Raw genomic sequence first — 23,503 nt, 5'->3', positions numbered from 1 at the left:
AGCATTTCCCCAGAGAGTAGACCACTGCTGACCTGAACTATGAATTACTAACAAAGATCCTTTACCAGGAAAAGAAGTAAAACAGTGAATGGATGTGATCTGATTGGTCTACTCCTTCTGGAAGTGGTTCCCTTCTTTCTGGAAATCATACTGAAAGGCTTTCATTTATATTTCTTGAGAAACGTAAGCGCTGAAATGATTACCTTGCTGACTGTTTTCAAAGGCTCGTGGAAAGGTTACAGAAACTACTTCTCATCCAGTCTCCCCGAGCTGTGCTTTATTTACCTCTCCGTCATGCTGTCTGACAATCTGCAGTTCGAAGAACTCGTCCTCTTCTTCTCCAGTCAGAGTAGCATCCCATCCACCAGCTTCTGGGTCATCAAGATTATCCTGAGAGCTGAAATCATCAGCTAAAAGCAGAGAAGTTCCATTAACTATGGAGATCATTTTAAAGCATAACCCCTACCAGCTAAATTTCAATGTGCTTAGTAGCAGAATTCTCCTGCCTCAAATTTCATTTGCTTTTTGGCTCTGAAATCTTACATCACACAGATGACGACCATTAAACAGTTCACAGATCTTAGAGATGGAAAACGCCTCCAGAAATTACCTAAATCCAATCTCCTACCTCCGTGCCTTATTTTACATGGAAGGCAACCGAAGCCAAGAAACCCAAGAGGTTACTCCAGGTCAGCCCATAAATGTTAATGATAGGATTAGAACCCCAATTCCCTGTCTTTTAGTGCACTGAAGAAATGAGAGTGAGAGTGATTCTAATCATCTGACAGTTAAGAAACTGAAGGGCTGCCCTGTGGCCCTTTGGTTATTCATTTCCAAGTCTGGCCCTCCCAACTCCCTATGCATCTTAAGCTTGCAAGTAAACGTCGAAAGTATTTCTTCTAGTACATGGGCTTGTGTGGACTAAGAACGAGCATAGGCTGAACAGGGTGCTGTTCCTGTCTTGCAATATCCATACTAATAGGTCTTCTTGAAGCTTATTCTCTTCCACTTTCTAACCCTCCTACACACACACACCCCTCACCTATCTAGGAACCTCAGGTAAGAACAAGACAGAGTCGCCCTCAGTCTCCAAGGCTCAAGAGAACAAGGCAGGATGGAGTGCTGTGGCAATACATTAAAACCCCGACGGGTGGACGTACGGTGCAAGTGGCTAAGTGTTCTTCTCTGACTCCGTGTGTATATGAAAAACTCCCACAGGTCCAAGTAAGCCAAGCAGCACAGGACGCTAAATACCTGAGATGCTGTAACGCACTTTCAGGGCAGAAGAAAACCACTGAGGACATCCAAGCTTGTCTATTTAGGATGGTTCATTTTAATACACAGTTCTTCTGCAGATGTCTTTGGAATTTAAATGCTGACTTTCAAACTTATTTTTAGCTCTTTAATCTACCTTTTCATTTTTATTTCCCTCCTCAGACAGAATATATGTAAAATGTAGCCACATCCAAAATATTTTACATGAGGGGGAAAAAAATGACATTTAAAAAAAAAAATAGGCAATGCAGGGATGAATGGTACAAGAACTCACAGATAAAGTGAGAAATTCATTAGGTAATGCTAAGAAGACACCAGATAAAAGAAACATGCTACATAAGCATCACTAGTTACTAGTCCTTTCTGGAGAGGAGTCCTCCTGAGAATTAAAGAAGAAAATATCTTAAGTGTGGAAAACATTACTACCATCCTAAATTGATGGGAGAACAAAGCACACAGAGCAGTATGGGTTATAGAATGAAATGTGAGACCACATCATGATGAGACATACCTATCACTGTTAAAAAAAATACTATCCTTACAGGAAATTCATTCTTTGTCAAGGATTAGAGTCCTTTGGCACACATAAAACAGACCCAAACCTTAGGCTTACAGAATTGCCTAACTGCATACTTTGTTAGAATGTAAGTGTTACTTGGACACTAATTTGTCAGAGCTGCCTTCGAAAGGCACCTCTTAACTTACCATTTAAGTCAAGGAATATAACAGGAATGTGTGTTTCCATCCCAGGAACCGGCGTCCTAGAACATAACGAACAACAGCACCTCAAATAAAGCAGCCTTTCTCAGCGGCATGTGCTTCACGACTCAGCCTTCACACATTCAGAGCAATTACAGGTCAACCAATGATAATTCTGGGTACTGGGTTAGCCATAATTTCACATCAGAGATGCCACAAAGACTTAACTGTCACTGCTGCTTCTTTTCTCTGGTGCTTCCATGTATAATAATCATATGCTCTGATATCAGAACTTAGTCTTAGAAAACACATATGCCTGTTCATCACTGAAGTTGAAGCTCCCTTGTTTAAACGTGCTTTCTTATAAAGTTATATACCTAAGGGCCCCATGTGGCTTAATTTACTATTTTTAATTTCTATAAAGTGGCAGAGAACATTTGCTGACAGTTCAGTTTAAGCTAGTACCAAAATCAAAAACACCTGGTGACGCGATTTTATTATGACTGAATAGTCTTTTAAGGGAATGACCCAAGTAATTAACATATTAACTGTTTTTTTAAATGCTAAGTGCAATGGTACTAAATATTGATTTAGATTCTCAGAAATCTTAATTACTTGGGCCAAAAACAGTATCACTTAATAAAACAGTTTTAGGCCACAGTTATTCCAACTCATGAAAATAATTTAACACCTCCTCTAATTAAAACACCTTTTTTCCCACACGCTACGGTAAGTCACCCATTAATCAAAGCAGAGGCAACACTCATAGAGAAAGCGGGCAGCTCCGCGAGCACAGCGAACTTCAGAAGACGCAGGGCAGCACCCATACCATTCTGCCGGGGCCCCTGGAATCCCACTGCCGGCCGAGGGGACCATGACCGCGTTCCTCTCCTCAGTCAGAGTCAACCTCATCTCGAGGAGTTGAGCTTCCCGGTCGGCATCGTCCTCTGTTTTATCTAGAACATCAAGAATGAGGGTCAAATACAGGTGTCCCGCTTCTTGCCTGCTGTTTACGCTTTGTCCTACGTTATCCACAGGATGTTCCTATATTCCACCTATTGGTTGAGGGGGGGTTCACTAGCAACTTATTACTTCCCTAATTCGTGATAAAAAGCTCACGATAAAAAACTAACTATAAGCTAGCGAGGCTGGTGTGCTCTCACAGAGAGGCCGTCTTCAGTTCATGGAAGGCCTATGGTGGAACAGCACAGGAATGATCTCTTGGAGAGGCAGAGGGCTCAAGTGCCTCTGGACCAGAAATCAAGACATGTTAGCATCTTCCTTTAGTTATTTCTGAGGGACAATGTTTACTGCACATACTCTATTTCCTCTTTGTTGGGGGGGAAGCGAGACCTATGCAAAGACATCCTTACAATTGGATAACTGTCCTTTTGAAAGGATGTGACACCAATAAGCGCCATTCCTATGTTCTCGCCATTCCCACTACTGATGTGTTTGTCTACTTTTATTTCATGTAACTGCAAATGGGAATTAGCAACACACTGATTTGCGGGGGGGGGGGGGGGGGGGGGGCGGCGATATTAGAAGTTGCTTTTCATACCATGTTTACTGACAAGCTTTTGCAGTTGTTGATCTAAGTACTCCTGACGCTTTGTTAATGCATTTAGCCATTTTCTACGTAGTCTCTCTAAATCCCGATCCTAGAAGCAAACAAGGGGATTATAGTAAATATAATGTCAAGACAATATATCTGAAACCAATACTCTATCTTACCTTACTCTAATATGCTTCAGAAATGTAAAGTATTATACCCTAGCATTTTTATTACCACTACTAGTTGACTCCAACCATTATTCAGAATAGAAACTTTCAGAAATTAAAGCATTACTGTCCTAGAGTAACACCATTTCTGAAAGGGCACTCTGATAATCCAGAACCAGTTTTATTTCTATTGGCTCAAAGGGTAGAACTCCAAGCACTCGTGCAGCTAAGATCTTCTACAAGGTCTCTTTGCCGGATAAAAATCACAAATACTACTCGATAATCCTCAAATTTATATCCCTTAGAACCATCAGAAGAACTCTTCAAATTTCTTAACTACAGCCTTCAACATGTTTCACCAGTATCTACAAATCATGTAAGTGCTTCTCTCCCTAGTTTCTGTGGGTTTTTTGGGGGGTGGTGGGCGGGACGTTACCAACAGACTAACAACTCTACCGGCCAACACCTGACTGTGCACCCATCTTACCTCATTTCCTTCTGTAATAAAGTTACGTGACTGGGTAGGTCAGTGGAAGGCTGAGCATATTGGGAGTATCTGGATTTCACTAAGGCACTTAACCAAACAGCTCATGACATTCTTGTGGACAAGAAGGAGAAATGTGCAATGGATCTACTTGGAAGAAATTACAGAAGACTGAAATATCACATCCAAAGAATAGTGATTAATGGAATAACGTCAGCTTGAAAGAAGTCCCGACGGCTGCGCCACAGGACTCTGTATTTAACCCTCAATACTTTTATCAGCGACTTATAGGAAAGCAGACATTTTTATCCAATTAGAATGAAGCCAAACCAGGAGGGTGACTGCGCTGGCTGACATAATCAGGATCCAAAGAGCTCTGACGGTGCTAAACGATGACTAACCAGACTCACAAAATACAATTTATCAGACGTAAACACAATCTTGCAGGAGATTAGGGAAAGAGGGGGAGAGGGACAAAAAACAAAACAAAACCTGTATGACTCCAGGAAGTAGGGAAAGGAGACGTGGCTTAAAGTATGGAAAATACCTAAGGGGCCTGGCTTGACTGAAGCCAAGTCTGTGACAGCTCTTCCAGGGAAAAATGAGAGAAAAAGTGCAAGGAAGAGGCCCTGAAGAATGGATCTGCAGGGCGCTGGATGGGCAGCTCCAGGTTTGGAAAAGGATAACAGTCACAAATGATTGTTCCCTTCTCTGTTTTAACTTGAGACAAAGCAATATTTGAATCAAAACTAATTGTGCAGTTACTAAGTAACAGTATGGCGAGGCTCAGGAATGTGTAATTGAGTACTTTAATCAAGCTTATCTGACGAGGATAACCCTTGCTTCATTACCTGGTAACTGTCCATGTCCTCCTCTTCCTCCTAAAAGAAAAAATACATTATGCAGAGCCGAAACAATCATTTATCCAAGACTCAGACTACGCTAAACAAGTTTGAATCTTTTCCCACACTTTGTATTTTCTAATTTAACGAATATGCTTTTTCATCTCCCTCCCACGCTCACCCTCACTCTCGGTTTTACAGTTTTCAGGGAGTTGGAGTGCAACCTTGAGCTTCTCATAGGAAAGTGAAGAACACTCATTTGACCTTTTCGGGGAGCTAGTACAATACTCTCCCTGCTGGGTTTATAGTCCCACTCCCCAGGGGAAATCAAACACCTGCTGGCAAATAGTCTTTATGAGCCAGCAGGGGGTTTCTGCAGAGGGGTGGGGAGGGCGGTAATCACCGGCAGGCACTGAGGAGCTCCTGGAGGCTGAGACGTGTTAACCCTCAGTTTGCCGTGTACCAGGGAAAACCAACAAGCTGGTGCAGTGGTTCCACGCAAATGCAATAGTTAAAAAAATAATAATAATAAAAGAAAGAAAGAAAAGCAAAGAAAAAAAGATATCCAGGGAAATAAAATACTGAAAGAATTGTTTGTGGAAGGCAGTTTCCTGACAGGTTGCAAAAGACTCTCTTGTCTGGCTGGGTCTGTCAACAGAGACTTACATGGATGGTTTCATGAGTCTTGGGCGATCTGGGCGCCCTGACTTTTACACATCCAATGCCAACAGACAATATACATTCTTCCATCAGCGGTAAAGTCCCAGATTCCTGCACAGACTTCACTTCCACTTGGACTCGCCGGGACTGCCCCTGTATCACAGACAATTTTAAGAGTTTCTCAAAATCGGTTTCATTCCCAAAAATTTGGTTTAGAGAGACCCCTACAGGCTGATGTTGAGAAAAGCATTTATCTTTATAGAGATGTTATCTCACCATATCTTACATGTTTAGTAGTAAATTACAAATTCAAAAACTAATCAGAAACAAATATATGGCTTAGATATTTTTTCCAACCAAAAAAAAACTTTAAAAGAAAACAATCTAACAAAGGAAATGCAAAAGGCTAGACAATATAAAATGTTCCACTTACTAATAAGCAAATTAAAATAAGCAGGAAACACCTTTATTTTCACTTACTAAGCTAGCAATTATCTTTTAAAAAGGCAATTTACAATATTGTCCAAAGTTTACAAAAAAGGCAATTACATACACTGTTGGTGGGAATATAAATCGGTAAAGCTTTCTGCAGGGCAATTTGCCTTAAAAAATAAGTATCCCTTGACCCAGCAATTCAACTTTCTAGGAACCTGTTTTAAGTAAATAATCATATATGTACATAAAGAATCTTACAGCATTGTTAAGAATAACAAAAAATTAGAAGCAAATTAAATGTATAATATTGATAACTGCTTAAACTATAGTATATTAATGAAATATTTACATGGTCATTAAAATATTGCTATAGAAAAACATACATGATATATAAGTTAAAGGAGTACAGTGACAGATGTTAACTAGACTTCTTTTACAAAAGCAGATTACCAAAGCCAGTATATATAGTATGATCCACTTTAAAAAATAAGCAATCAGAATAATAAGAATGATTACACTATCCTGAATTCACTGCTCTCATCCCAAAATAAAATAATTTTAAGCCGAGTTGCAAAATGAAGAATTGATCAGAGAGAAACTGTTCCTTCTTTAAGCATGTTTTCACAATAAACACTATGTGACTTTGAATATTCACAATGAAGTAATTTTTAAAAGAAAATTCCCAGTATCCCCAATCACTGACTTCAAAGTTGGTTTATACATTTTAGGAATGTAAAATAGAATTTGAAAAACAGAATCTGAACATGTAATTTCAAGTCAGTTACCTTTCCCCTCTTCCATTGGATTTTAATTCCCAAGAGCTTTGTATCATCAGGAAAATCAGCTTAGGCAATGATTGATCCTATCAAGCTAGATTTAAAGAGATGGGTTGCAGATGTCTTTGATTTAATATTTTCCAAGGACTATGCATCAGATATTTTGTGCAAAGAGTAACTCAGAAAACATTTTAATTGTCTGAAATAGTTTAGTCATTTCAATTAGCTACCTTTGGTTTTTACTTTGCCTGAGACAGGAAGTGACCTATTCTGAATGCGTGCCCAAGTGTTAAGGGTGAAGTACCTATACTTTGGGGGAGAATACAGGATAAGGAGAGAGAAAAATGGAGGGAAAAGATCCAGGAATGGCTTAATGTTTCACAGAAAAGCTTTGAACAGCTTTATGAATACATAAACTATTAGACTGAACTTCTTGTAACTGCCAATATTTGACCATTTTTTAACTACAGAACTAGCAAATGCATGCAGTTAATCTAATCAGTTCTCCTCTGCTACTTTCCTGTTGGAGAACAATAGGTTCCAATTTTGAAATGTATTGAATTCTAATAAGCCTACCATCCAAGGCCCTCCATGAACTAGCTGCCCCAATCCTTTATAACCTCTTCTGTTACTCTTTCTAGCTCTTCCTACATGTTACTGATACTTTCTACCCAAACTTACCTAATTCCACACTCTATCTTTATTCCTGACATTTATATATGAAGAACCCTTCCAACATGATTCTTTCACCACCCAGGTCAAGACGCACATCCTTCAAAAAAGCCTTTCCTGATATACCCAAGTTATCTTTGAACACTTTTAGTAAAGGTGGCCAGAAGTGTGAAAAACACTTAAATATTCAATTTATACTAAACCACAGAAAATTATCTGGTCTTGCCTTCCGGGAGATGAAGAATTTCTAAGGCATCCAAAGAGGATATATATAGTTTTAACAGATGTTCAGGAAAAGATGTTCTTCACACCCATATGAATCCTATTTTACGTATATATCTCACACTATAATTTAAACTAATTTCCTTTTGCTTTTAGTGCCTTGTCTATACATGAATGGATTTGCTAAAATTCATTTGCTAGGGTCAGAGAACAAGTGCTTATCATTTTCCTCCTCCTAAGACATTCAGAAACTTATTTAAGCAAACTTTCTTTTTCCTTTAATCTTTTCTCATATTTTGCTTTGAATGATTTCAACATTCATTTTCTTGAGCCATTCTAATATTTTACTATTGTTTTAAAGTATGGAAACTATCACAGGCAATAATATTCTACTAAATGTTGACTTCATGTAAAGAATAGCAAACAAAAGTATTTCTAAGTCTTACATATAAATTCCATTAAGATACTCTCTCTCATCTTTAATTTGCAGCAGAGATACTACAGATGACATCTGTCTGGGGTTAAGTGACAAGTCCCACACGTGTCTTTGCTGTATTGGTTTCTGGCAGGTATTCACATCTACCTAGCTGCATTTACTTAACGTGTCCTATGTTAAGTAAGATAGAAAAGATATTTGGTCTTTGTCCTCAGTTCCTGGCACAGAGCTCCTAAAACTCTTGGAATTTCCTTAATGATAAAGGTGATAGGTGCATCTTTTAACGATGTGACTTTTCATTTGGCGACTCTAGGCAGATTCCTAGGTGGCTTCAGGATTGGGGCTGGTCGCCAGGAAGACCAAGCCTTGATCAGAAGGTTGGAACTTTCAGCCCTACCCCAAAACCTCAGGGAGAGAGAAAAAAGGGGCTGGAGATGGGGTTGATCACCAAAGGCCAATGCTGTCATCCACCACGCCTACGAAATGGAACATCCATAAAAACCTCCTAACGATGAGGTTAGAGCTTCCTGGCTGGTGAACACATCAGGTGCTGGGAAGGTGGTGCACCCGGAGAGGACACGGAAGCTCCTCACCCTTCCTCCACACCTTACCCCATGCAGCTCTTCCATTTGGCTGTTCCCGAGTTGCATCTTTTACAATAAACTGGTAACAGTAAGTAAAGGGCTTTCCTGAGTTTTGTGAGTCATTCCAGCAAACTATGAAACCTGAGAGTTGCGGGAACGCTCAACTGTAGCCAAGTCGGACAGAAATGTGGGTGGCCTGGGGCCCTGATACTTGCAGCGGGCGTCTGAAGTGAGGGCAGTCCTGGGTAAGTTCGGGCCCTTAAACCTGTGGAGTGTGATGGTCGCTCCGGGTAGTTAGGGTCCAAACTGAATTGAATTACAGGACACCCAGCTGGTGTCTGCAGAGAAGCAGAGAACTGGTGGGCATCAGAGGGAAAAACACTTCTCATCCCCCATGTATCAAGCACAGGGCTCCATATACAGTATCTCTAATCCTCACAATAACCCTACAAAGTTGGTGTTATCACCCCCTCCACTTTACACCTGAGGAAAGGTTCCGGGAGGTGACTGAACTTGCTCACGGATATACAGCTAGGCCATGGGACAGCCAGAGCCAATCCCCAGAATGTTAGACTCTGAAGTGCTTGTTCTCTCTGCCATGTCACATGGCCTCTCCTTGTCTTTATAAATTTTCTAATGCTGCTTGATACGTTTGTTTTATTTCCTACAATTCAATTCTAAGTCACTTTAAAGCTTATCTTTTTCTTTTTTTAAAAAAAATATTTATTTATTTGGTCACACTGGGTCTTAGTTGTAGCAGGTGGGCTCCTTAGTTGCAGCACGTGGGCTCCTTAGTTGCGGCATGCGAACTCTCAGCTGCGGCATGCGTGTGGGATCTAGTTCCCTTGACCAGGGATCGAACCCGGAACCCCTGTGCACTGGGAGCGCAAGTCTTACCCACTGTGCCACCAGGGGAGTCCCCGAAGCTTATCTTTTTCTTACTTAAACTTCACAGAAGCTGGGGGTTTTTTTGTTTTTGTTTTTTTTACACACACACACACACTGTATTTTATTTTTACAAGAGATAAACTGACACCAAGCATTGTAAATGGATGACCACAACAAAAGCAACAATGATTGCAATTACCAAACACGAAACACACTCATACTATGTCATAATATTGACATTCAGCCCAGTAATCCTCCACTGAGAAGCTGGTTTTAAATACTATAAACAGCTTTATTTTTGAAAATGAAAGAAAACACACATGAAGTGAGAGAAAACTTTAATATAATAAATGGTCTTGGCCAATCTACATTTCATTATCCCTGATGTTTCTGCTAAAAGGAATCCAATATTAACCTTTACGGCACCAAAGAATTCAATGTTAACATTAAAAATTTCATTACCTGCCGGAGTTGGAAGATTCCACCTGTTGGCACGTCCTTTGCAGGAATTACCTCTACAGGGCAGTATTCACCATTCTCATTCTGTTCCAAGATTTGAACCCAGAATTCCACTTTCCTGGTGACTTCGCTCCATCTAGGAAATAGTTGAAGTTCTTGGAAAATCATACATTTCTATTTCAATACAGGCAGCTTAGGATCCTACACATGAGAATTAACAATGAAAATGACCTCCAAACAGAATAACTCAGTAGAACTATCTGTAGTTCAATGAGTAATACACAAATACATACTGGCAAATGTAATTAAAAGCAAAGTTCAACAAACAACATCAGAACTAAAAATGATGTCTTTATTTCATTCAAAAAGGTATGATAATTACAAATCTATTTCAAAGTGGTTATTCAAAAATTTAAACATCGTTATCAGAAGTACAGAAGTAAGTTGCAGTGATTATCTTTTCATACACAAAGGTAGTGCTGTATGCTTTTCGTGACTTGACAAGTATCTCTGCTGAGGTCAATAAGAGAATCAAGAAAAAAAATCCCCATGTCTAATTTAGTATTTGGTAAGACTTTCTAAATACAAAAAAGAAGAAAATCTGGTTCTCATTTATAATTAGATGCAGTACAAATACATTCTCTTTCAGTCTTTTCCTTTTAATTCTTCTGTTTAAAATCCTGGTCAACATGTAAGCCTTCCTCCTTCCATGACTGATGCTACTTGAAAAGAACTTTGACCTAAAGATAGAATACGTGAGAAAAACTACAATCCTGCAGCCTGTGGACCAAAAACCACAGTTACAGAAAGATAGACAAGATGAAAAAAAGGCAGAGGGCTATGTACCAGATGAAGGAACAAGAAAAAACCCCAGAAAAACAACTAAATGAAGTGGAGATAGGCAACCTTCCAGAAAAAGAATTCAGAATAATGATAGTGAAGATGATCCAGGACCTCAGAATAAGAATGGAGGCAAAGATTGAGAAGATGCAAGAAATGATTAACAAAGACCTAGAAGAATTAAAGAACAAACAAACAGAGATGACCAATACAATAACTGAAATGAAAACTACACTAGAAGGAATCAATAGCAGAATAACTGAGGCAGAAGAACGGATAAGTGACCTGGAAGACAGAATGGTGGAATTCACTGCTGCGGAACAGACTAAAGAAAAAAGAATGAAAAGAAATGAAGACAGCCTAAGAGACCTCTGGGACAACATTAAACGCAACAACATTCGCATTATAGGGGTCCCAGAAGGGGAAGAGAGAGAGAAAGGGCCAGAGAAAATATTTGAAGAGATTATAGTCGAAAACTTCCCTAACATGGGAAAGGAAATAGCCACCCAAGTCCAGGAAGCGCAGAGAGTCCCATACAGGATAAACCCAAGGAGAAACACGCCGAGACACATAGTAATCAAAGTGGCAAAAATTAAAGACAAAGAAAAATTATTGAAAGCAGCGAGGGAAAAACGACACATAACATACAAGGGAACTCCCATAAGGTTAACAGCTGATTTCTCAGCAGAAACTCTACAAGCCAGAGGGGAGTGGCATGATATACTTAAAGTGATGAAAGGGAAGAACCTACAACCAAGATTACTCTACCCAGCAAGGATCTCATTTAGATTTGATGGAGAAATCAAAAGCTTTACAGACACGCAAAAGCTAAGAGAATTCAGCACCACCAAACCAGCTCTACAACAAATGCTAAAGGAACTTCTCTAAGTGGGAAACACAAGAGAAGAAAAGGACCTACAAAAACAAACCCAAAACAATTAAGAAAATGGTCATAGGAACATACATATCGATAATTACCTTAAACGTGAATGGATTAAATGCCCCAACCAAAAGACATAGACTGGCTGAATGGATACAAAAACAAGACCCATATATATGCTGTCTACAAGAGACCCACTTTAGACCTAGGGACACATACAGACTGAAAGTGAGGGGAGGGAAAAAGATATTCCATGCAAATGGAAATCAAAAGAAAGCTGGAGTAGCTATACTCATATCAGATAAAATAGACTTTAAAATAAAGAATGTTACAAGAGACAAGGAAGGACACTACATAATGATCAAGGGATCAATCCAAGAAGAAGATATAACAATTATAAATATATATGCACCCAACATAGGAGCACCTCAATACATAAGGCAACTGCTAACAGCTATAAAAGAGGAAATTGACAGTAACACAATCATAGTGGGGGACTTTAACACCTCACTTACACCAATGGACAGATCATCCAAAATGAAAATAAATAAGGAAACAGAAGCTTTAAATGACACAATAGACCAGATAGATTTAACTGATATATATAGGACATTCCATCCAAAAACAGCAGATTACACGTTCTTCTCAAGTGCGCACGGAACATTCTCCAGGATAGATCACATCTTGGGTCACAAATCAAGCCTCAGTAAATTTAAGAAAATTGAAATCATATCAAGCATCTTTTCTGACCACAACGCTATGAGATTAGAAATCAATTACAGGGAAAAAAACGTAAAAAAGACAAACACATGGAGGCTAAACAATACGTTATTAAATAACCAAGAGATCACTGAAGAAATCAAAGAGGAAGTCAAAAAATACCTAGAGACAAATGACAATGAAAACACGACGACCCAAAACCTATGGGATGCAGCAAAAGCAGTTCTAAGAGGGAAGTTTATAGCTATACAAGCCTACCTAAGGAAACAAGAAAAATCTCAAGTAAACAATCTAACCTTACACCTAAAGAAACTAGAGAAAGAAGAACAAACAAAACCCAAAGTTAGCAGAAGGAAAGAAATCATAAAGATCAGAGCAGAAATAAATGAAATAGAAACAAAGAAAACAATAGCAAAGATCAATAAAACTAAAAGTTGGTTCTTTGAGAAGATAAACAAAATTGATAAGCCATTAGCCAGACTCATCAAGAAAAAGAGGGAGAGGACTCAAATCAATAAAATCAGAAATGAAAAAGGAGAAGTTACAACAGACACCGCAGAAATACAAAGCATCCTAAGAGACTACTACAAGCAACTTTATGCCAATAAAATGGACAACCTGGAAGAAATGGACAAATTCTTAGAAAGGTATAACCTTCCAAGACTGAACCAGGAAGAAACAGAAAATATGAACAGACCAATCACAAGTAATGAAATTGAAACTGTGATTAAAAATCTTCCAAAAAACATGGGGCTTCCCTGGTGGCGCAGTGGTTGAGAGTCTGCCTGCCAATGCAGGGGACACGGGTTCGAGCCCTGGTCTGGGAAGATCCCACATGCCACGGAGCAGCTGGGCCCGTGAGCCGCAATTGCTGAGCCTGCGCGTCTGGAGCCTGTGCTCCGCAACAAGAGAGGCCGCGATAGTGAGAGGCCCGCGCACCGCGATGAAGAGTGGCCCCCGCTTGCCACAACTAGAGAAAGCCCTCGCACAGAAACGAAGACCCAACACAGCCATAATTAATAAATAAATAAATTAAAAAAAAAAAAAATCTTCCAAAAAACAAAAGTCCAGGACCAGATGGCTTCACAGGTGAATTCTATCAAACATTTAGAGAAGAGCTAACACCCATCCTTCTCAAACTCTTCCAAAAAATTGCAGAGGAAGGAACACTCCCAAACTCATTCTATGAGGCCACCATCACCCTGATACCAAAACCAGACAAAGACACTACAAAAAAAGAAAATTACAGACCAATATCCCTGATGAATATAGATGCAAAAATCCTCAACAAAATACTAGCAAACAGAATCCAACAACACATTAAAAGGATCATACACCACGATCAAGTGGGATTTATCCCAGGGATGCAAGGATTCTTCAATGTATGCAAATCAATCAATGTGATACACCATATTAACAAATTGAAGAATAAAAACCATATGATCATCTCAATAGATGCAGAAAAAGCTTTTGACAAAATTCAACACCCATTTATGATAAAAACTCTCCAGAAAGTGGGCAGAGAGGGAACCTACCTCAACATAATAAAGGCCATATATGACAAACCCACAGCAAACATCATTCTCAATGGTGAAAAACTGAAAGCATTTCCTCTAAGATCAGGAATGAGACAAGGATGTCCACTCTCACCACTATTATTCAACATAGTTCTGGAAGTCCTAGCCACGGCAATCAGAGAAGAAAAAGAAATAAAAGGAATACAAATTGGAAAAGAAGAAGTAAAACTGTCACAGTTTGTGGATGACATGATACTATACATAGAGAATCCTAAAACTGCCACCAGAAAACTGCTAGAGCTAATTAATGAATATGGTAAAGTTGCAGGATACAAAATTAATGCACAGAAATCTCTTGCATTCCTATACACTAATGATGAAAAATCTGAAAGAGAAATTATGGAAACACTCCCATTTGCCACTGCAACAAAAAGAATAAAATACCTAGGAATAAACCTACCTAGGGAGACAAAAGACCTGTATGCAGAAAACTATAAGACACTGATGAAAGAAATTAAAGATGATACCAACAGATGGAGAGATATACCATGTTCTTGGATTGGAAGAATCAACATTGTGAAAATGAGTATACTACCCAAAGCAATCTACTGATTCAATGCAATCCCTATCAAACTACCAATGGCATTTTTAACGGAACTAGAACAAAAAGTCTTAAAATTTGTATGGAGACACAAAAGACCCCGAATAGCCAAAGCAGTCTTGAGGCAAAAAAATGGAGCTGGAGGAATCAGACTCCCTGACTTCAGACTATACTACAAAGCTACAGTAATCAAGACTATATGGTACTGGCACAAAAACAGAAATATAGATCAATGGAACAAGATAGAAAGCCCAGAGATTAACCCACGCACCTATGGTCAACTAATCTATGACAAAGGAGGCAAAGATATACAATGGAGAAAAGACAGTCTCTTCAATAAGTGGTGCTGGGAAAACTGGACAGCTACATGTAAAATAATGAAATTAGAACACTCCCTAACACCATACACAAAAATAAACTCAAAATGGATTCGAGACCTAAATGTAAGACTGGACACTATAAAACTCTTAGAGGAAAACATAGGAACAAAACTCTTTGACTTAAATCGCAGCAAGATCTTTTTTGATCCACCTCCTAGAGTCATGGAAATAAAAACAAAAATAAACAAATGGGACCTAATGAAACTTCAAAGCTTTTGCACAGCAAAGGAAACTATAAACAAGACGAAAAGACAACCCTCAGAATGGGAGAAAATATTTGCAAACGAATCAACGGACAAAGGATTAATCTCCAAAATATATAAACAGCTCATTCAGCTCAATATTAAAGAAACAAACAACCCAATCCAAAAATGGGCAGAAGACCTAAATAGACATTTCTCCAAAGAAGACATACAGACGGCCACGAAGCACATGAAAAGATGCTCAACATCACTAATTATTAGAGAAATGCAAATCAAAACTACAATGAGGTATCACCTCACTCCTGTTAGAATGGGCATCATCAGAAAATCTACAAACAACAAATGCTGGAGAGGGTGTGGAGAAAAGGGAACCCTCTTGCACTGTTGGTGGGAATGTAAATTGATACAGCCACTATGGAGAACAATATGGAGGTTCCTTAAAAAACTAAAAATAGAATTACCATATGACCCAGCAATCCCACTACTGGGCATATACCCAGAGAAAACCGTAATTCAAAAAGACACATGCACCCGAATGCTCATTGCAGCACTATTTACAGTAGCCAGGTCATGCAAGCAACCTAAATGCCCATCAACAGACAAATGGATAAAGAAGATGTGGTACATATATACAATGGAATATTACTCAGCCATAAAAAGGAACGAAATTGAGTCATTTGTTGAGAAGTGGATGGATCTAGAGACTGTCATACAGAGTGAAGTAAGTCAGAAAGAGAAAAACAAATATCGTATATTAATGCATGTATGTGGAACCTAGAAAAATGGTACAGATGAGCCGGTTTGCAGGGCAGAAGTTGAGACACAGATGTAGAGAATGGACATATGGACACCAAGGGGGGAAAACTGCGGTGGGGTGGGGATGGTGGTGTGCTGAATTGGGCGATTGGGATTGACATGTATACACTGATGTGTATAAAACTGATGCCTAATAAGAACCTGCAGTATAAAACAACAAACAAACAAAACAACTAATACTAAACTTTCATTGGGTTATTTGTATGGAAATATGTTAATATAAAGGTTTCAGACATTACATGAAATTTCTAAAAATCTTATATTTGTATTTGTATGGAAATATGTATGGAAATATGTTAATATAAATGTTTCAGACATTATATGAAATTTCTAAAAATCTTATATTTGTATTTGTATGGAAATATGTTAATACAAATGTTTCAGACATTACATGAAATTTCTAAAAATCTTATATGTTCTGGTATAATGTTATAAGTAATAATCCTAGTTATTACTTTAAAATGTATATCTCAGAAATAACTAATTTTCTTGTCAACTGCATTATTATGAACTTTCATCAAATCTTTAACAGTGGTCATTTTTAAGTCTTTTGTCATTTACAGACAGTTCTGGGTGTACTCTGATGCTTTTGCAAATATGTTCCTATAAAAGGCTTTCATCTTCAAGAAATTCATGGAAAAGACTCTGACAAGTACAGGTTTCTGGTAACTGACTGTACTGCTGAACTGAATGAATAAGCATTTTCAGAACTCTAATGAAAAACTGATGAACTCATAAAAGTGCTAACAAAAGATCAAGATGAAAAAAATATTAATAACATGGGACTGAGTGAACTGATGAGGATGAGTATAATTTTTGTGACTTTCTGTCTGAAAAAAAATAAATAAATAAAGATAGAATAAGTAAGGGACTTCCCTGGTGGCGCAGTGGTTAAGAGTCCGCCTGCCAATGCAGGGGACACGGGTTCGAGCCCTGGTCCAGGAGGATCCCACATGCTGCGGAGCAACTAAGCCCGTGCGCCACAACTACTGAGCCCGTGTGCCACAACTACTGAAGCCCGTGTGCCGAGCCGGTGCTCCACAACAAAAGAGGCCACCGCAATGAGAAGCCCGCACACCGCAATGAAGAGTAGCCCCCCGCTCACCACAACTAGAGAAAGCCCACATGCAGTAACGAAGACCCAACACAGCCAAAAATAAATAAATAAATTTATTTAAAAAAAAAAAAAAGATAAAACAAGTAAACCTGAATACCAGAGTATATCTTGATCCATTTTCTCTACAGATGATTAATTAGAAGTATTTCATAATGATAAGCAACCTATTCTCCAAAAATTCATTTCACACTTTATTCTTAACTACCTATTTCTTAACTTTTTCCCATCACTCTTCAAAGTTCACTCCTCCAAGGAAGTTTAACTGTGCTGTTAATACCCTGGACATAACACCATCTATTACTGGAATACTGGTAATGCTCAGGAAGGGGTAACCTTTATAAATGGCAATATTAATGTCTAGCAATTTTTTAAAATTATAAATGGAATCAGATGGATATCTAAAATTCACCTGTCCCGAAGACTGCGTGTTTTTGCTTGGATAATCCCCAAATCCCACAGGGTTGGGTTTTTCCGAGGATCATTCATCTTATGGCCATAGACTTCAATTGCCAAAGCACCTTCTGAAAGATGCTCGATAAAGTCTTCAGTGATGCCAACAGAAAATTCCTGAAAGGAAGTTAAGTACAGAAGAAGAAAACACCTTCTGGTGACCTTACAATTACTTACACCTGACATATCCTCACTTCATTATGGAGACGAGAAATAGAAAAGAATGTTTTAGCTATAGGACAAAACTGTCATCCAACACCCATAATGAATGCTCAGATGGCCCAAGGTTCTTATCTCTGATTTTTAAAAAACTTTTCACCTCGAAAATCTATTGTGAAAGACCAGCACTGTATTCTATTTTGTTAGCAATATTTTGGGAGCTATTTTTGAAAGTATAAATGATTATATTAAGAATGACAACAATGATCTACATCTTGATATAAAAGTTATTACATCCAGTAAGGCAGCAGTGTGTTGGAAAAACAATTTTTCCCAGTTTTTAGGAAGTTAACTATCTCCAATAATGAGAGAGAAAGGAAATAAATACTGATCATCAGTGCAAATAATCACCTATTTTTAAAAAATTCTCCTATCTGTCCATCTTTGTAAGATAGATGTAAAACGGCCTCTTGCAATAATTAGGATTAAGCTCTAAAAAAGTTTATTTTAATAAGTCATAGAATCTCTCTCTTTCTCGATCTTTAGCACAACAAAAGTATTTCTGTTTTAAACAGATTAGAAAGAGACCTCTCTCTCTTGGAAAAAATGAGATGGCTCAAGTGAGATAAAGTAGAAAAAGAGAATCTAGAATCTGACAGTCCGGGCTCTGCCAGTTACTAGCCATGGGCAAATGACCTCTGCACTGACTTCCTCAGCTAAAAAAAGCACTGTCATCAAATACAACTGTGGGAAAGAGCAAATGAAAGAATCACAAAGTGCTGAACAGAGCATTAGGGGCTCCACAATGCTAGTTCTTGTCTCTCTTCTATCTTCACTTTCTCTAAAACACTAGTTTCCTAACCTTCCCAGATGACAGTTTCTCCAGTAACTCATACAAAACGTGGATTCCTTTTGGAGAAGAGTAGACATATGTACATATATATAGTCACACAAAAGTTAACTTTTGATGCTGGAGGAGTTACATGCACTGACACTATAGTTTTGCTTTTTCCCCCAGGTTTACAGAGATATAATTGACATATAACGTTGTGTAAGTTTAAGATGTACATACAGTGTGTTGATGGCACTTCAGTCTTTGACTCCAACCCCACTCCAAGAAACTGATCCCAGACATAGACTGGTACCAAATTACTCAACAAAATACGGGTTGTTTTTGTTTTGACCTGAGTAATTAAATGCTGACCCAGTCTGGAAAACACACTTACACTGCAGTGATCAAAGACAACCATGCACTGAGGTTCCTTGCTGACAGGAGAGGATGAGGTATCCACCTCGGGTGCAACAATTACTGGCTCCTGTTGGTCCCAGAAGTTGTATTTGCAGAATACAAAGTGGGACAGATGCTGTGGCAACCCGGTGGCTTGAAGTATTTTAACCTGAAGGAAAAGGAAGACTGTTTTTAACTCAGAAAGTTCCAAGAAGTACTTTGAGTCAGAGACACAGGCTCTAGTCCTGACTCTGTCACTAACAGTTGGTTTACGTTGACCAAATCTCATTCAACCTGGGCTGTATTTTTGCATCTGTGAAATGTCATATTTAGTGAGAGGTTGACACAAGGTATCAGTAACCTTGACTATATACAAGTGGACATTTTAAAGCACTTACAGGCTGATGAAGAACATTTAAAATTCTAGTTTTTTATATCATCATCATCATCATCTTCGGAAGAAGAAAGTTCTCAAACATCAGCACCATTCAATCATACAAACTCGGCCAACTATGGATACGGCCCAAGGACACAAGATTGTTAAGAATGATGAATGAAGAATGAAAACAGTGTGCATACCAGTAAGCAGTAAATATTCAGAAAAGGGCAAAAAAACACTTATTTGATATTTTAATGTATAAAAAAGAACAAGGTTCTCAATTGGAATGTTACTTGCTACTAGAGCGTTTTTGGAAAACGTTAAAAGCATCAGGAATGTATACTCTGAAGATCTGGAGGGGTGAACGGAGGAGACAAAAGATGGTGACTGCTGACCATTCTCTTCAGCAATGTGTGCGGTGCCTTCTCCGTGCAGATTCAGGGAGGAGGGCCACATCAAAGGAAATGTGCCCTGGACTGCTGGGGTGTGGGGTTTTGTGATAACTACGTGCGATTACAGAAGTATGTGTTTAATCAGACCCGAACGGCCCCAGAAGAAATGCCTATAATAGATTTTAAAGCAGCCAATAGTCTAAATATTTCTTTTGGCTGGCAGTGTCAGGTTGATTTTTAACTTGGAGTTTTGTGATAAGTTGTGGAGGAAACTAAATCTTAAAATTAACTAAGCTAAATTCTGATTTCATAATCCATGAGGCCACCCTTCATGAGACTGCACACTGATCATTTAATCACGCTCTTCACCTGGTCGCTTCCTGCATGTTGTATGACGCACTCTAAACCTCCAGTACGTAAAATTAACAAAAACAGATCTGAGTATGTGGCAGAAGTTTACATAGTTTAGCAACCACAAATGTTCTTACTGCTTAACGAAGTACTAATAATGACACAGAAAATCATGCAAAGCAGACGACTATTTTCTTCTATAATGGGTAAGCAACGGATGGGCACTCCTGCTATTATTCACTTTTTCCTGTGATGGCATAGAGTTCGAAACATCTAGATAGCAATTCCCAGGCTATGAAAGACAGATTGACTAACACATTTTATTTGTCCAAACCAAATAGAGTAATTGGTATTTGGCAATTAATTTTTCATTAAATTTAAAAAACCATCCCCTTTTCATGAAGTGTTTAAAATGCTTATTACAATCTTTAAGATGAGGCAATGTGGTATTTGGGAAGATGGCAATATTCTGGAGTACAAAGCTCTAAATAAAAATTTCTGCCGCTTATTAGCTTCTGTTTTTGAGCAAATTACTTAAAGTCTTAGGCTTAGTTTTTCTCCTATGGAAAACAGGATAGCTACCTAATGATAGACGTGTGAGGCCTAATCATACCAATGAAATACAATGAATGAAATCACTACCAGGCATTACGTTGATGGATGTTCAATGCATACTTCTTTGTGACTGAATTCCATCTGAAAGCTAATTTTCTTTCTTAGAAATCGATCTCAATTTTAAGATTAAAATAAATAAGAAAGCAAGGTTTCATATGCTGAACTCTCCCCTATAGGCAACTCCTCAGGAATGAGGCTGCAGGAATAAAGAATATCAGGAATAAAGAATATCAGGAATGATATCTAGAACACAGGTTTAAGTTTTTGCATGCAGAAACCAAAATCACCACCAGGTGTCAGAATACCACAGACTTCAACTTGCCACGGCTCAAGACCTACAGCCCAGAAATGTCAGGAGACACTGATGTTGTTCGCGGTTTTAAAATATACTAATTTTATTTAATGTAATTAAAATGATCAATACGTTACTATGTGCATACTTTTTTCATCACAGAAAAATCTAGTCTTCTTTTAAGGGCCAGCAATACTCATCACCTGTGATATCTTAAGTGTCCCCAAACTGGTATCTTTTGTTTCTTTCCCCACCAATATTTTATTACCATACAGTTTATTTGTCTTCCTCCTTTTACACAAAAGGCTATTACACACTCAGAATATGGTGTCTAAAAACCACTCCCCACTGAAAGGGATCCAGTTCCTTGGAGAAATGGTCTGGGACAAGGAACGTACAGTCTGCGTCACACCACAGCAGGAAAGCTGGCACAGCGTCTGAGGGTTAGGGTTGTATCAAAGGACTCAAGAGCCACCCGAAGAGGCCCCCACGGGCCAAAGATGGGATCGTTTGAGCTTCGATATAGGTAATAAATACAATGGACCAAAACACACCAAGTATATTTAAATCCAAGAGTTCATAATGATACGAAGACCAAACCAAAAAACCTCACTTGTCGCTTTTGCATAGTAGTAGGAAAACCAATTCATTATTTTGAAAACTAGTGAATAAAGGGAGAGAATGGAGCATTCACCCTGCCTTTTAGATACAAATTGTACCTCTGAATAGCAAAATAGTTGACAGTAGGAAGATTCACTCTACAGAATTCCAGCTAATACATGAAGGGATGATAGAATTATTTTTTCTAACTCCTAATGAAATACCTAGGTAATAACCATCAACGATTGCTACCATCCCCAAAAGAGAACCAGACATGATGTGCCTTCTGATGGAAGACACCTCACCCTGTAAAGGATCATCGCCACGCCCCTCCCCCATAGGTCACCTTTATATCTAGCTCCCAATTTACAGCAAATACACCTTAACACAGTAAATAATACCAATCAGCAAAATCCAGACTATGAGAAAACACACGACGACAACGCAGTTTCTACAATAAACAAATTGCATGGTGAGAGAGAGAGAGAGGGCAAGCAGGAGGGAGCAAGCATAAAGGCCAGAGCCTAAAGATTAAAATATAAAATAGACTAAAGACACCAAGACAACCAGGGAAACTGACTGGATATTTCATGATATTAAAAAAGTATTAATTCTTGATCATGATATCCTGGCTAGGTTGGTTTTTTAAAAGTCCTCTTCTTTTGGAGATACATATACTAAACTATTCTTGAAGAAATATGATGTCTGGGATTGCTTCAAAATAATCCAAGGGAAGGGGACAGCGGAGAAGCAGCTTGTGTATATGAACGAAACAAGACTGACCATGAGTTGACAGTCGAGGGAGGATGAATGGGGGTCAATGACACTATCCTACTACTTTTCTATATGTTTGATATCTTCCATAAAAAATCTTAATACATTTTAACTTCATTTTTTTAAAAAAAAAAAAAGCCTAAGTTACCCAGTGACAAAGATACATTTCCCAAGTGAGACAGTACCCTCATTTGTTACTTCACTAATGTTAACTTTCACACAGGTTGCATTTCTGGTCCATCCCCTTTAAAGCGGGCCATTATGAGCCAGCAAGGCTATGTCTCCCCATCTTTGATAATGATATAACCTCAAAGGAAACGTTCTGAAATCGAGTACAGTATAAAGATTCACCTTTTAGTGAATTAAGAATACTTCCCCCTCACACGGAAGCAATGGACTGTCAATTACTAATTGAGGCCTCCTAAACACATGCAAAGACCTACGGAAAGTGGCCCAACTCTAACAGCTTTAGCCGCCCCATACCTGTAGCTGACGCCTAACTTACTCCTTTCAAAATGAAACTCAATTCTAGAAATATTTACTGAGCTACAAGACTGGACCTAGGATAGACTATGAAATAAGAGTGAAGTGTGGGCTTCCTGGCCTCACCTTTTAATGGCCTCCTCACTCACACACGGTGTCTAAGCCCCTTGCTGATTTCTCGTCTTCAAAAACCTTTTTAAGTGGTTCCTAGGTGATTCTCAACCCATGGCACCCTGGCCCACTGGAGTGTGCCTGGAAATGCACGATGGGATGTTCTCCTTGTCGTAATGAGCGAAGAGGCGGCCCTACTTATGCTGACCTAACACCCGCCCAGCAACCACCCGTGACGATACCACAGCCCCCTAGGGAGAGGACAGCTTTACATAACATGCTCTCCCCTTCAAGTTCACTCTGAGTCTCATCTTTCCAGAAATATCCCTCAGACCTCACTATGGGCATTCATTAATGACCCCTACTCTGTGTCCCAGAACAACTCCTATCTACCCCTCTCAGAGCATACGGGTCACACAATACTGGAGTCCTCTGTTTACC

The 23,503-nt window shown here is 38.8% G+C and overlaps 1 protein-coding gene across 5 annotated transcripts in view; it reads right to left on the bottom strand.

The window, feature by feature from the left end:
• The window catches only part of KIF13B (kinesin family member 13B), a 193,459-nt gene that overhangs the window by 58,056 nt on the left and 111,900 nt on the right, over positions 1-23,503 (bottom strand). For all 5 annotated transcript variants that reach the window (XM_059926821.1, XM_059926822.1, XM_059926826.1 and 2 more), the window contains exons 22-30: positions 19,064-19,234; positions 17,638-17,795; positions 10,158-10,290; positions 5,689-5,835; positions 5,032-5,061; positions 3,536-3,635; positions 2,804-2,930; positions 1,981-2,036; positions 286-410 (exon numbers count right to left, since the gene is read on the bottom strand). In XM_059926821.1, the coding sequence (XP_059782804.1) occupies positions 286-410; positions 1,981-2,036; positions 2,804-2,930; positions 3,536-3,635; positions 5,032-5,061; positions 5,689-5,835; positions 10,158-10,290; positions 17,638-17,795; positions 19,064-19,234 (1,047 nt within the window). The remainder of the gene's footprint in view (positions 1-285; positions 411-1,980; positions 2,037-2,803; positions 2,931-3,535; positions 3,636-5,031; positions 5,062-5,688; positions 5,836-10,157; positions 10,291-17,637; positions 17,796-19,063; positions 19,235-23,503) is intronic.

Source organism: Balaenoptera ricei, chromosome 6 (assembly GCF_028023285.1).
Source record: "Balaenoptera ricei isolate mBalRic1 chromosome 6, mBalRic1.hap2, whole genome shotgun sequence".
Classification (NCBI taxonomy): Eukaryota; Metazoa; Chordata; class Mammalia; order Artiodactyla; family Balaenopteridae; genus Balaenoptera; species Balaenoptera ricei.
The sequence above is the reverse complement of the archived record's forward strand: the minus strand, read 5'-3'. Positions and strand labels throughout refer to the sequence as shown.